The 15,527-nt window shown below is 26.0% G+C and overlaps 2 protein-coding genes across 4 annotated transcripts in view; one reads left to right on the forward strand and one right to left on the reverse strand.

Annotated features, from left to right (window-relative positions):
* Window positions 1-15,251, reverse strand: part of LOC130663785 (cell adhesion molecule Dscam2-like) — a 237,895-nt gene extending 222,644 nt beyond the window's left edge. The window contains exon 1 of the mRNA XM_057463243.1: window positions 15,009-15,251. The gene's annotated coding sequence lies outside the window, so the exon portion shown is untranslated. The remainder of the gene's footprint in view (window positions 1-15,008) is intronic.
* Window positions 1,461-13,530, forward strand: LOC130663787 (solute carrier family 41 member 3-like). 3 transcript variants are annotated; one of them, XM_057463252.1, is made up of 10 exons: window positions 1,461-1,479; window positions 7,390-7,512; window positions 7,639-7,728; window positions 8,172-8,459; window positions 9,403-9,614; window positions 10,055-10,382; window positions 10,496-10,790; window positions 11,109-11,311; window positions 11,999-12,147; window positions 12,713-13,530. In XM_057463252.1, the coding sequence occupies exons 4-10, from the start codon at window positions 8,174-8,176 to the stop codon at window positions 12,905-12,907; spliced, it is 1,668 nt and encodes a 555-aa protein (XP_057319235.1). In that variant the 5' UTR covers window positions 1,461-1,479; window positions 7,390-7,512; window positions 7,639-7,728; window positions 8,172-8,173; the 3' UTR covers window positions 12,908-13,530. The 3 variants fall into 3 exon arrangements, with proteins under 3 accessions (XP_057319235.1, XP_057319233.1, XP_057319234.1); XM_057463250.1 differs by lacking the exon at window positions 1,461-1,479 and adding an exon at window positions 2,331-3,039; XM_057463251.1 differs by lacking the exon at window positions 1,461-1,479 and having other exon boundaries at window positions 7,177-7,512.
* Window positions 15,252-15,527: the final 276 nt, after the last annotated feature.

Here is a 15,527-nt window from a genome sequence, read left to right on the forward strand (position 1 = left end):
CTATCATTCTAAATAGTAATTGTTTTCATTTATGATTAAAACGTTAATAATTACAGGATAAGTATGAAAATTTATTGTCTATGCAAGGAAAATTACTATTTGAAAATCGTAGCTGATACTTAGAAAATTGACGACACGTATGAGAAAATTTATTATTTAGAATGTCAAAATTCCCCAGATTGACACCCTGGTTCCGGGTTATAATTTCAAAGTTTTTTTTTCCGTGTATAGATGTCTCAATTAGTTGAATATAAGGATCACAATTGAATTAAATAAATAATTATTTGTTGTGTTCAATCTTTAAATTATAATTCAAGAGGTATGATAATAATTAAGAAAACATTTGTAAGATATCAGAATCAGAAATTTCTTAATCATAAATCAGATAGTATATTTTACGATGACGTTAATCAGTCCGCGATATGTTTAACGCTGCCGACATCAGTAGCAATAAAATAGCTATCACTCGGATTTACATCGAGGTGAGTAAATAGCATAACAAATTATACTTAAGACATAAATCAAGCAAACAACATTTGCACTAAATTAGATATTTAAAACACGAGAGAATTTGATTTTAATAAAACACGTAAAAAAAAAAAATTATTATTATTTATTTTATTACTATGTCGTCATAAATGATATTCAAATAAATTATAAAAATAAAAATCATTATCGTTGCAGTTAATTATCTTTTTAAAAAATTTTAAACAAAATAAATAAATATTATTATTATTATTATTATTAAAATGTGTTACGCATTGAGTCTGAGTTAATAAAAAAATTTCATTTAAAATATTTGGTTTATTACTGTCATATTTATTATTAATATTTAATATTTTTATAAGTTTAAACTCAAAACAATGAAGTAAATAAACTCAATATAACGTATACTTTTACATAAAATGGCCATTAAAACTAAATCGAAATATAGTATTCAATTATTTAAAATATTAAATTCATAAATTAAATAAATGATTATATTTTCATTACAGACATGAAATATAAGTAAATAAAAAAATATTTATCCAACTCTTTAATCTTTTTACTCTCGCTAAAAATTCATGAGATTATAAAATTTATCAAATTAATATATAATGATTTTTTGATATATTCACTTTAAACTTGATCTTGAAATTCAAATGCTGCAATAATTATTTAGCTAAATATTTATGTACTCATACAATATCTATTTATTTTCAAAACACTTGTATTTGAACGTTAAATACAATTATTTAAATTATTTCAAATTGTCAAGATATCGAACCAGTTTTTTTTTTCCTTCATAAGATAAGAAAATGAACTGAGCATATCGGTGTGATATTTTTAAAGTAAAGTTACCGCGACATTCATATTTGCTGTATCGATTGCCAGAAAAAATTAATTTAAAAAATAAAAATGAAATTGGGATCTCCCGATGTACTCGAGTAACAATCATCGTCATAGATAAGTAAACTGCTGATAACAATTTCTTTACAAGTAAACACTTGATCTTTCATAAAAATGTCTCCTTTGTTTTATTATTCAAATATATATATGTATACCTATCAAAAAAAAAAATAAAACAATTACGTGTCGGTAAAATAATCTATATACGTGTTTATTAAATAAAAGCATGACTATGACTAATATTTTTTTATATCGGTATCAAAAAGTAAAAATATATCATTAGTTATTGATTATTAATTTTTAGTCATAAATTTGTACTTGATTAGAGTGAATAATTAAACTTATATTAAAGGACATTGATTTATAGATGCTAAAAAAAAGCTTTTTCAAAATCCAACTTAATGAATCGAAATAAAATAATATGTTTATATATATATTATAAAAATAGCGAACTCATCCTTACTAATTTGACTTAATGAAGAATAAAATTTCCAACAATGGAAAAGAATAAACACTAGTATTATTTTTATCACAATTATCTTGCGACTTACGTGATTTTGCATTGAAAATATGCAATTTTATCGTAATTTAATATTATTAATACTTTCTTGTTTTTATAATTATATTATAAAACTCTTATATTTATTAATTATATTATAAAACGTTAAATTATTTAAATAAAATTGTGAAAAAGGAAAATTGATGAAAATAAATAAAATTGTACAAGTATAATGAAGGTCATCATTCAAGTGCCTCAAGGATAAATTCATATCATTGACATCGTGATACAATTGTCACGTAATAATTATTTACCAGTTTAAAATCCATAAAAATTTTTTTTATTGCAATTTCAATATTCATAAAAATATTTATTCAGTTTTAATTTTAATATTTTTTTCATTAATTGCATAAAAATATTTGTTTTATTAATTCATTTGAAAAATTATCGTGTTCCGAAATCGTTAATAAGTATTTTATATATCATTGTAATTAAAAATCGAAAATTCATAAAATTTTTATCGCAAGTTCATATTTCAATTATGAAAAAAATTAGAAAAAAAATAAATAGCTAATTATACTAAAGGCGCCACGGTGATATTAATTCTCTGACGTCAAAGAAAAGATATCGTAAGCAATTCTCAATTACATCTGATCTTTCCTTCTACTCCCTCTTATTCTCAAGATTTTTTTTTCATCCGCGACTTCACACTCAGCTTTATACTTTATTTGTTTATTTATTTTTTTTTTTAATTTTGCGATAGCACACGTGGTTTCTCGGTCGCCGCGTATCGTTTAATATACAAGAGTTTAATATTGCAGGGGAGTCACATAGAATAAGCCAAAGCATTTTTTATCAGTCAAGTGCGGTCGCGTGCGGCAAACGGTCCATTCTGTTCGCTGGTGGTCTCGTTATAAAGTTCTAGTCAAAATAATAAACATTTCGTTAAACGTAACGACATTATAAATTACCGTGACGACCGATTGATTATTTTTTTATTTAGATTTTTTAAGTATTCTGTAAAAATTAGTTAGCAAATTTAAAACTGTTTGTGTTTATATTAAAGATTATTTGTTTGATGCATAATAAATAATTCTGTTAACGGGATAAATTGACAACCTGGCGCTACTTTGCCCAAGGATTCAAACTGAGTGAGTGGTTATTTAAATAAAATTAATTTTTTTTAATTTAAAATTTATGTAAAGTAAAGTAACTTGAAACTTTAAATAAATTATTATTAATTTATTAGTAATTTGAATTAATTAAATAGTATTTGAGTAAATATTTAAACGGTAATCCTTACACAAAGTTCAAGATTATTTTTTTATCACGACAAATTTATATTTATAATTTTAAGAATACCGTATGTATATATACTAAACTTTTTATATTTTAATCTTTGTCAATTCATTTTATCAAACACGATAAATATTAATCTATAAAAAATTTTTTATAACTTTTATCTTAAATATCTTTTATAATTAGATGATTTTTTTTTTATAATTTACGAATTTAAAATACGATGAAAAAGAAAATTTATCATGTAGTAATAATTTAATTAGATAATTTAGTTTGATATATATGTATATATATAGTAGTGTTTAATTATTAATTAAATGTAGGGAAGGTGACACGTGTATACTTAAACTTTTATCAACCGACTAGACGCAAGTCTCGACCCTTTGTAATTCAAAGACGATATATTTTTCCGCTGATTCTTATGAGTTTCGAGTTTCATAAGATTGCAATAATAAACTAGTATAGTCATTCTGTCTTTACTTTACTTCGCGTGTCTGGGACGACGACACTGACTACAATTCTTTCGCATCAGCTGTAACTGTTACACGTGATTTTTATGTTACCTTTATTATTTTTATCAGGCTATTAGTTTTTATATAAATGGTGGAGAAAACAGGAGACGATAAGATACTTGAGAGTTGAAACCGAAAATCATTAAATTTATGTTAGGGTCCATGTTGGAAATGAGGAAGGTTACAGGATCGTATTTAGTTTTATTCAAATAAATTATGTCTTTATTAATTTTAACTGTGATTTTATTTAGAACTGAAAAGAGCAATCGGAAGATTAGAGAGCTAATTAAGACTAAATAGGTCCTAGGTCCTTACATCCTACAGTTACATTTGGTTTACGTACAAATTATAGCTTGCATTTTTGTCTCAAGAATATACCTAGTTTTATTTAATTACCTTGAGAGAAATATTCCTTTCATTTTCAAAGAATTAATAAAACCTAATCCTGCTTCAAGGATAGAGAAAATGCAGACCAGATGTTTTCGCATTCTCCAAAGACATAAAAATAAAATAAAAAAATATAAAATTAAAAACTAAAAGTTTAAGGGAGAGATTTTTGTTAACTGACGTACAATAATTAACAGTCCAAAATTATATTTTTATTTCAGTTAATGGTTCTATAGTAAAATTAAAAAAAGATAAAAATTTGTATACATTTTATAATATTCTACTACTCTTAATTTTTTTTAAGAGCATTATTAAATTTTGGAGCAAATCGATTTGGTCATTCGTAGTAGAAAAAAAATTTTCCCTTTTTTTTTGTACCCGGCGAGTTTAAATTTGAAGTAGTATACCACCAACAAAATATTTGGTACAACAATTCGATAAGGATCAAATCAAATTTTTCATCGATCAACAAATATCAACCTCATATAAATTTTTTATCATTAAAAAACTTTTAAAATGTCGTGCTCAAAAAATTTCATTTTTAATCAAATTCAAATCCTTACAAGGAAAAAATTACAGTTTTAGTGCAAAAGTCAGGCCCTCGTGTAAAAAACTTTTACTATAGTTTAAAACTGTAAAAATTGAGACTATTCTTTAAAATGAAGTTCACGCTGAGTAATTTTTAGTGAAAATTACCCAAAAATTTTGATACTGTGAGGACATGTAGTAAATATCTAAATTTTTCCCTTATACATTGTAAAATATACTACTCGATAACATGTAAATGGAGTGCAATTTCTACTAACAACATAGTCAAAATTTATTGACTGGCTAGATATCCTTACATTACCAAACTTTATGGGTAATTTTCACTCAAAAATTCTCGGCGTGTAATTACTATTGTAGACACCAAATTTTACAATTTCTAATGAATTTTTAGTTGAACGAAACTTTATTATGAATGAAATGCTATTAAGGACTGAAAAAAGTTCTATATGACACTATAATAATTGCTACGTCTCAGAAATAATGTAATTTTTTGAGTTTCGAAGTAGAGGGACCTTGCTGATATTTGAAACTGCACTATTTCTACTATTCTTTTTTCCGTGTAGAGAATTTTTGAGCATTCAATTAATTATTACAATTTAAATATAATAAAAAAATATTCTATCACAAGAGTATAAAATATACGAATGATGATTAATTTGTAAATTGATCAATTTTTATTTTTAAAATTGTAAACTAATTCTTCAAAAAATAAGATCTACTTTTTTTCGAATCTTTCAGTTTCCGGGACACGGAAAAACTGGAGTAAATTCATTAGGAACTTTTTATACGTATCATTTACAGCTGAGCGATTAAACAGATGAAAAACTGCTTCTAATCATTAGTTTTTTTTATTGACTGTCAAATAGAAAATCAAAGTATATATAAATTAACAGTCAGTCCAATCGATGTGAGGTAAACTACTTCAGTTAAAAAATTAATCTAATGTCATTATCTACAACTTCTTCTAAAAATACAATCCTATAATTATTTAATGGAGCCAACATCTTTAATTTAATGTCAATTTAATTTTTTCACAACGGACTTGAAAAATTTTATAAGATTTCAAGCACAAAATTTTGAATAAAATCATGACTTTCATCATGAATTTACTCAAACTTTTCGTCTTGTAAATCAGTACCAATTATAAAATTAATTTATTACGTCTTGGAATTGGACTTGGGATGACTTTTCAATAGAAACTTGACTGAATTTTTACTGAATTAAACCTTTTGTCAAATTTATCGATTCAGAAATTACCGATAAACTTCTTCTATCAAGTACTTGATTACGTAAATCAGTTTCGATTGTAAAATTAATTGAGTGAATGAACTTCGGATCACTTGGATTTAAATTTTACTGAGTCATAATCTTGTCGTGACTAAAGTTGATGATACAAATTCATGATGAAAATCATATTTGTGTCACGATCTAAGTTTCGAGATAAAATTTATATCTAAATTCATTATGAACAATAATTTTTTAACACGGGATTTTTTTTTAAATTATAATTTGTCTTGAAAAAAAAATTCTTTTGAGATTCTTGTTGATTGCACTAGTATAAAAAAAGTATAGATGCACTCTATCTTTAAAAATAGTGAAAAAAAAATTTCAAATATGTAAACAAAAATAAAAATGAGACTTTGAATTTCGAGACTCTATTTTCGATAACAAAGACATCAAAACATTGATAGATAAAAACTGATACGTATCTTTTATCGAATATTGATAAAATCTAAATTTACTTTACAATCTATGTTTAAAATAATCATCATACAATCTTGCGTTACAAAACAAAGATTTTACTCCAAGATTTTAACGAACTAAAATTAATTCATAAAACCATTTTTCAATTAAAAATTTAGATAAATAGTAACAAAAATACTTCAATTTCAAATTCCGAGTTTTATCAGAACACACACTAATATAAACATAAAATAAATATTTTTCTATTGAACAATCACCAAGGTAATAAATTGCATTAAAAATAATATAATCAATATAAGTCAATATCACTAAAGTGCCAATACAATAAAAATGATAAAAAAAAAAACGAGATCGTGAATTCTTCCATCTGTCAATGACTTATTTTCCTGGTTGAATACTAGGCATTATCACAATCCCGTCAATTGATAACGTATAAGCACGCGAAATATTTTTTTTCTTTCTTCAGTATTTTCTTTTAATTTTTTTTTTATTATTGCTATCAAGACTGCAACAACTGATACAATAAATTCCACACAACATTTTAATGTCTTTATTACTTTATAAACAATAATAATAGTAATAATAATTATTATTATTATTATTATCATTATGTGTTCACGTTCATATTTATATCAAACAGATAAAATTAAAAGAAAAAATTGAAAAAAAATTTTTTTTAAATTCATTGGACTGAGTTTTACAAAAATGGTAGTATAAATTAAAAATAAAGGCCCTCTAGTGTTAAATAGTATTTAAAATAAAATTTTGTCCCCACCCTTAAATGAAACTATTTAGTAGACTAATTGCTTCTGAACGAGTAGTATTACTGATTCTAATCTAATACGATAAGGAGTATACTTAGTTAACTTACAGCAGTACACGTTGTACGTTATATCAGGCAACTTGTACTTAAAGAAAATATAAATTTATTTAAAGTTTATTTATAATAATAGTGTCGAGTTTAGTAGATCGTTATACAAAAAAATAATAAATAAAGTGGACGAGTGTAATGAAAAAAATTTATAGAAGTTTTATTTTCTCAACGAAAAGTTTGAGCAGATCAAGGCTGGCAGGAATCAGACGAAAGGAAGTGAGGCTGCCGCAGGTTATTCCTGTAGGAAGGACATCCTCATTTGAATTTAATTCCCGGGATTATTGCCAACGTCATCTCCGGTAAACTATTATTTTTATTATTATTATTATCTATTAATTATTTAAATAGTAATATGTCTAATAGATTTTTTATTCTATTTGAAAATTTATATAAATATTTTTAATCTCCGGTTTGTATTATTTTAGTTTCCGCAGGCTGTCAGCTATTGGAAGGTCAGACACTAAATTCCCTCAGGTAGATCCTGGTAGAATTAACTTCCGTACATTCCGGCCGAGGTAATTGAATATGTCATTACTAATTTATATCAATTTTACAACTTTATTTTTATTTATTAAATCAACAAACTAACGATTTTTTTTATTTATTATTTATAAAAATAATTTTAATGGTAAAAAAATTTGATTGACAATTCACTAAGATACCAAATCGTAATTAAGGTAAAATTTCACTTAACAAAGAAGTTATTTAGTGTACTTCGAAACAATTAGTCATAGATGTCGTTAAAGTTTTTTTTAAAATTACTTTAGTGTAATTATCAATTTTTTAATTATAACTCAATTTTTATCTGCACTTTGCTGTCAAACAAAAATTTTGAAACGATTATTTAACGATAAAACAGAAGATATATAAAATAAAAAAAAATTTTATGAATTTTTAAGAAAAATGCAAAGTTGAGTAAGAAAAATAAAAATAAAATAATAATGAAACTACTTTACAGACATGGTCGGGGTTCCGAACTCGACTACCGACCCTAAATTGGTCGAAATCACGAAACCGGAAGACGATGGACAAATGAAAAAAATCGAGGACGTTGTCAACGAAATCGACAACGTGTCTCCATTCAAAAATACAATAATAATACCACGAATAATAATGTCGTCTGAGAAAGATGGTAGTGATGCTTTCGTACTTGCTTTTAACGATAACGATAACAATGGACAGAAAAAATTAGAATGTCCAGCGGATCAAGTCAAGGCTGTACACAACTTGCTCGAGAAGTCACCAGGTAAAATAACGAAACCAATCATCTACGAACATTTCATTTAATCACGTTCGAATAAAAAAATTAAAACAGTGCCCATGTAAAAAAAAGTGTTGACTATTCCAAAATTCAAAACATGACACAATAGAAAACTTTTTTTAAACAAGTTTCAAACTTCGGAAAATACAAAGAAATAAATAACTGGACTTCATACACTATAAATTAAGATTTTTAGACTCTTGTGCAAACTTTTTTTGACTCTCCTTTAAAAGTGCTAAGATTCATCATTTTTTTCAGCGCAAAATACATTAAGAAAAAACTAATTTTTTTCTCTTAAATTTCAAAAGTTTAAAAAACATTCCAAAAAAATTCGTCATTATGTCATGTTTTGAAATTTTGAATAGTCAATACTTCTTCAAAATTTTTTTTTACACGGGTGAGTAATTGATTGTATTTTAAATTTAATTACCATTTGAAAAAAAATTTCAATCATAATTTCAATTTCTTTTTAACATCACTATTTATTCATTCATAAAATTTCTTTATGCACATAAAAGTACATATATTTATACTAGTTTGACACATAATTTACGATCAATTAATCAGTAAATCCGAGTGATCGATTAACCGTGATATAAATGCTAAAAAAATATCAGTTTATCTAAAACAAGTTTATCTAAAATAAGTTTATCTAAAATAATATATTTTAGACTTGTTATATATTTTTTTGTTCTTATACTTTTATTTATTTTCAATAAATTGATAACCCCTTAAATCTGACGAGAAACGTCGTCTTAATGGAAAATTATTTATTTAGTAATACTCGATAGAGCCCGATAGGTCACAACGTTTTTTAATTAAACTCCGTTAATTACTTGTTGATTATATTTGTTTGTGTAAATAAAGTGTTTAATTTAAATAAATAAGCTAATAATGAGAGACGTAAATATAAATACTCCGCTTCTAGGCGACGAATCTCTATCCAGCGGTAGTTCAATAGTGACAATTTCATCAGCGGCTAATTCAGATCCTGAAGCCCCTAACGACAGTGATCCAAAGAGAAAACCACGTGATATTTTAAATGAAAGGTGGCAACATACGGCGTTACAAGTGTCCGTACCATTTTTTATCGCCGGAATAGGAACTATTGGCGCCGGTTTAGTTCTCGACAACGTTCAAGTGAGTGTTTTTTTTATTGTTTATTATTCAAATAATATACATATATATTTAAATAAATATTTTTTTTATCTTTGTAACGAATATTCATCACAACATTATCATTGGAATTAAAATTTCTATATCGTCACAAATGTTAGCTTATCAATTTATTCTTAATGAGAACTACGGTATCTTAAAAATTGATAATTATTTTATACTTTATACTTATCAAGATATTAACATCTTGATTAATGAACTTATGACTCGAAGTTGTGAAACCGTCAAGTTTTATCATTGAATTGAAATTTATTATTAATTTTTAAATTTATTCACTATAAATAAAATCAAGTGTGTCATCAAATTAATATATTTTTATTTTAATTATTAACGCTATTGTAATTACTATGTAAATATAGATATATAGATAAAAGAAATATATATGTATATAATTTTTATTTCAGACATGGGACGTATTCAAACAAATAACCCAATTGCTTATCTTAGTGCCTTCACTATTAGGATTAAAAGGCAACTTAGATATGTGTTTGGCGTCACGTTTATGTACACAAGCAAATCTAGGTAACATGCACGGTTGCCGCGAGATTGTTAAAATGATAATAGGTAATCTGGCATTAGTGCAAATTCAAGCGACCGTTGCCGCAATAATAGTATCAATATTTGCAACTTCTGCTCACGCTGCTATGACCGGTGGTGATTTTTTATGGGACCATGCATTGCTTGTAACAGCATCTAGTGTTTGCACAGCAACAAGTTCATGTTTCTTTCTCGGTAATATATAAATAACACTTAATCATACATAAGCAATATAATCGTGTATTTAAATTTATCACAAATGATATGCTATAGATAATTTCATAACTTTTTTTTATTATTATTATTAGATCTTGTTATGATTATTGTGATCATGACAACTCATCGATGGAAAATGAACCCTGATAATTTAGCAACACCACTAGCAGCTTCTTTTGGTGATGTTGTATCAATAACTGTTTTTTCACATATCGCGTCGAGTTTTTTCACGCGTATGGAAACTCAAATTTGGATATTATATGTTGTTATTATTGGCTATTTACTAATACTACCTATCTGGATTTGGATTGTATTAAAAAATAAATATACCAAAAAAGTTTTAACATCTGGATGGACACCCGTTTTATCTGCTCTATTTATCAGTGGGTTAGTTTTGAAAATAAAACTATTTATTTATCAAATAAAAATATTTGAATATAACAACTAATAATGATACTGAAGTTAGCCGACGTCTAATAATCTTTGGATTTTTTAAAAACTATAAGCTATGAAAAAAAAAATATTTAAAAAAATTGCACCTATAGTTTGTTTAATTTTCGACATGTGCATATTTTTAGTTTTTTTTTATTGCAATTGATTTGTTCAAAAAAAATCCGAAAATTGTTAATTGTCTGCTAACTTCAGGATCATAACTAATAATTAGAATGGTTATTTTTTAATGAATGATTTAAAATATAATCACAGATTGGGTGGATTAGTTCTTAGTAAGGCTGCAGATGTACCAGGATTTTCAGTATTTCAACCAATTATTAATGGTATTGGAGGTAATTTAGTGTCAGTACAAGCATCAAGGATATCATCAACGCTTCATCAAACATCACTTATGGGAGTAATTCCGGAATTCACTAAAATATGGATTTCACCATGGAAAGCACTTTTTAAAGGAGGTATTTATTCATTGATTCAATTCAATATTTTTTTCTGCACACCTCAAATATAAAAAATATTTTGCACTTTCGTTAAAAAATTATTTTCATATTTTAAACTGTGCATATTTAAAGGCATTATTATTTTAAGTCGCTCGAAAACCTCTCTATGCACAGACAACTCTACAGCATTTCTCTACCTAAAACATGTCTATAGAAAATAAAACTATTCTTGAACTGATCACCCCAAAATATCTCTAACTCTCCTAAAGCGCAAATTTTTCCATTTAACTCCGAAACGTTTCTATTCAATGCCAAGACTATCTGAAATACCACTAATTCATTCTTAACTCAGCTAAAAAATCATCGGTAACTGAAAAAACACGTGAATTCCCTTGTTAACTAACGTGTTTTCTCAGTTACCGATGATTTTTTAGCTGAGTCAATAATGAATAGGGTTATTTCGGATAGTCAGCATTGATAGAAGTTTCGGAGTAAAGCTTGAGCTTGAGGAGAGTTGTTTTGGATAGAGATGTTTTGGAGTAGTCAATTCAAGGATAGTTTTAGTTTACGACAGATTTTTTTTTAGATAGATAAATTCTGTAGAGTTGTCTATGCATAGAGAGGTTTCGGAGTGACATATCATAATGCCTATTAAATTTTTTTTTTTATAATACAAATATTAATTAATATTTATGAATTATTTAGTTCCATTTGCAAAAACTGCAAGACTTTTAATAACAATGGGTGTGATTGGTGAATTAATATTTATATATGCTGCTGATTATATAAAGCAGGGTAAATCTACATTACATTTTTACTTCATATTTTCATATATTATGGTTGCATTGTTTCAAGTAAGTTTTATATTTTTATATTTTTAAAATTAAGGCAATTCTTAGGCAGTGTCCCCCACTTTTAAAAATTTTCAATGACTCAATCGTCATAAGCGTATCAAAATTTCATCAATTGATTAAAAAAAAATTAAAACCTTAATTGAAAAAAGAACAATATAGTAGTAATTTCGCCGAGGTATAGATTTAAAAATAAATTACTAACAGTTGATATAAATTTCGAGTTTAAAAAAATTTTGAAAATAAATTTTAGTAAAATCTTCATGTCAATTTTCAAATTTTGTAGGCTAAAATTTATTGAACAAATTTCGTTTAACTCCTAACTGATAACTTCTGTAAGTAATTTTTTTTAAATTCTATATCTCTTCGAAAGTTCCCTTTTTTCAATTGAGGTTTTTTTTTTTTTTTTTTTAATTAATTGATAAAATTTTAATACTCTCATGACCGTTAAAAGTCATTGTAAATTTTAAAAAAGTGGGAACACTGTTTAAGAATGCCCCTAAAGTCAATAAATAATAAATACAAGGATTCTCTGGAGTTTAATTAAAATAAATATTTGTTTGTTTAGATCATATTATTACTTTATGTTGCGCATATAATAATTCACGCAATGTGGAGGTTCAAAATAGATCCGGATAATTCAGCAATTCCGTACTTAACTGCTTTGGGTGATTTGAGTGGTACAATATTTTTAGGGGGAGCCTTTTGGCTTCTTAGAGAAATTGGACATCCATACAATGACCTCCATGAAATGAGTCCATGAATAAATTAACTATTATTATTGTAATTAAAGATAAACAATTAATCAAATTCAAAAAGGTTGAATTTTTTAATTCAACCACGTGATGAGACTAATAAATTTTTAAAACAAGTTATTTTATTTTTCTAAATCAAATTTTTAGAGATAAAATTTCGATATTTTAATACTTTATTTTTATTTTTATTGACTCAGTAATTACATAACGTGTGTTATCAAGTTGTAATTTAATATTTGTGCCTTAGAGAGGTGAAAGAAAGTATTAACATTGTGGAAGAAAAAATAAACAAATAATAATATTATTTATAATTTGCGTTATTGGGGATGTGTATTAATAAAAAAACAATCAATACTACTAAAGGATCAAGTGAAATCCACATTTATAAAAAAACATAATACTCAATATTATTTTAAATTTTTTAAAAATAATACTAAATTTAAAAAAAATTTTTTATCACAAAAATAATTAAACTTCTAATTAAAATGAAGAATAAAATTTTAACTATAAGTAGATTTGAAAATTTTATTTGATACCAATGAAAGTATCAAATAACGATCATGTAGAAAGGAGTTTTTAATTTTTTTCCATAATTCGCTATCCAATTGTTATGTAATTATTCATGATTGTTTTGTATATAAAATATTTCTTGTATGTAATTTATAATTTAAATAAATAAAATACTGTGTATAAAATAAAATTTTTTAATTTAAATTCTACAGGTTTTTTAAAGTTTACGCGGCAGATTTAATTTTTTTAACTTCAATTGTTATATCAAGTTTGTACAAAAATTTCATTGTAAGAATTAGGGATAAAATATGAGGGGTAACGAATAGATAAAAAACTTGAATTATTTAAAATTTGAATTCAAAGGAAATTGTACTTTTTTTGGTTGTAGATTCTCAAAAAATCATTTTTTAAAAAGTTATCAAACTCTTTTTTACTCTAGTCTGTAAGAAAATCGATATAAATCCATGCATGGGATTTAGAATACCAGAGGTCGGATTTGCTGTCTCGAAATCCTGATTAAAACTTATGCTTCATACGGTCATACCCCTGGGGTGAAAGACTAGAGACCAAATAGCCAGCTGAGCACAACCACACGAAAAAAAACAATATATTAGTGGCAACTCTCTCGGATAGTACTGAGTACTTTCAATAAAAAAAAAAATTTCAGACAGTACTGTATGTTATCTAGACTGTATCCACTTCTATCCTAGAGAGTTGCCTCTACTGTATTTTTTTTTCCGTGCAACAGTCAAATTAAAGAAGATATATCACACATACGTGAGATCAAAAATTGATGTCTATGAGAATTCTCTAGATGATCGACATTTTAACTCAGAAATTGATATGAAACATTTGACATCCCGATGACGTCTAGTACAAATAAAAAATTTCATTTCAATTTTTTACTCTCTCCCACACGTAAACTTGATGGAGAATAGCAGCTTTAGCTAAGAAATTTTTTATATGTACTGTAGGTCATTGAGATGTCAAAAGCTTCATTTAAATTTTGGAACTGAAACTCTAGTTTCCCGCGGAGTAGACTTGGATCTTTTGTGCTCTTACCATCAGTAAAAAATAACTCACAAGTTTCGGCAAAAGGTAAAAGATGGCAGTATTTGGTCTGGGAAAACATGGCGGTTAATTTTGAATTTTAAACCAATACCTATCATACCCTAAAAAAATTACACCTGCCCGAAGCAAAAAATGACCAACAAAATTAATTTTACTGTTTCTTCCGAGTGTATGGTTTCAAAGGACCACCTAACCGAAAGTACACTCGTAGAAGGACGCCCTGTCTTTTCAATTATTAGAAATTGCATGTATTTCTACTTATTACCCCTAAGATTACATTAAAATGATTGAATCATTCTTCTTTAAGAAAAATAAAAATTTCGCCTGTTTATCACCGGAATGATATAAAAAAAAGTCGTCAACTTTTTCGCGGAAGTAACAAGTTAAGTACTTTGAACTTGACTTGAGACATTTTAAGTCAACTGTTAATCTTAACAAAATATATTTGTTAATAAAAATATTTCAAATCATCAGTTTAAAATTAATAAATTAATTATTGTAGTTTTTATTTAATTAAATTCACATTACCTTGGCCATAATGTTGAACTGCAACCTGGAATCATCAGCGATCTCGCACTTCACTCACTGGTTCACTCACTTACACAATAAACTCACTGATTCATTTACTCACTCACTAACTAACTCACTTACTACTACACTAAATTCACTAGTTCACTTACTAACTCAACTCACTCACTAATACACTTACTAATTCACTTGTAAAATTCACTAACCCACAAATCACATGATCCTGAAGTTAACAGACAATTAACAATTTTTGAATTTTTGGTTCCAATAAATCAATTGCAAAAAAAAAAAAACTAGAAACATGCAAATGTAGAAAATCAAAAAAGTTACAAGTGCAATTTTTAAAAATATTTTTTTTTTCATAGCTCATAGTTTTTAAAAAAATCCAAAAATTAGTAAACGTCTGCGTACTTCAGTATCATACAGATATGATTCTGAAATTAACAGACAATTAAAAATTTTCGGATTTTTTTTTACCAAATGAATTACAAAAAAAAAAAAATATGCACATGTAGAAAA

Source organism: Microplitis mediator, chromosome 2 (genome assembly GCF_029852145.1).
Source record: "Microplitis mediator isolate UGA2020A chromosome 2, iyMicMedi2.1, whole genome shotgun sequence".
Taxonomy (NCBI): Eukaryota; Metazoa; Arthropoda; class Insecta; order Hymenoptera; family Braconidae; genus Microplitis; species Microplitis mediator.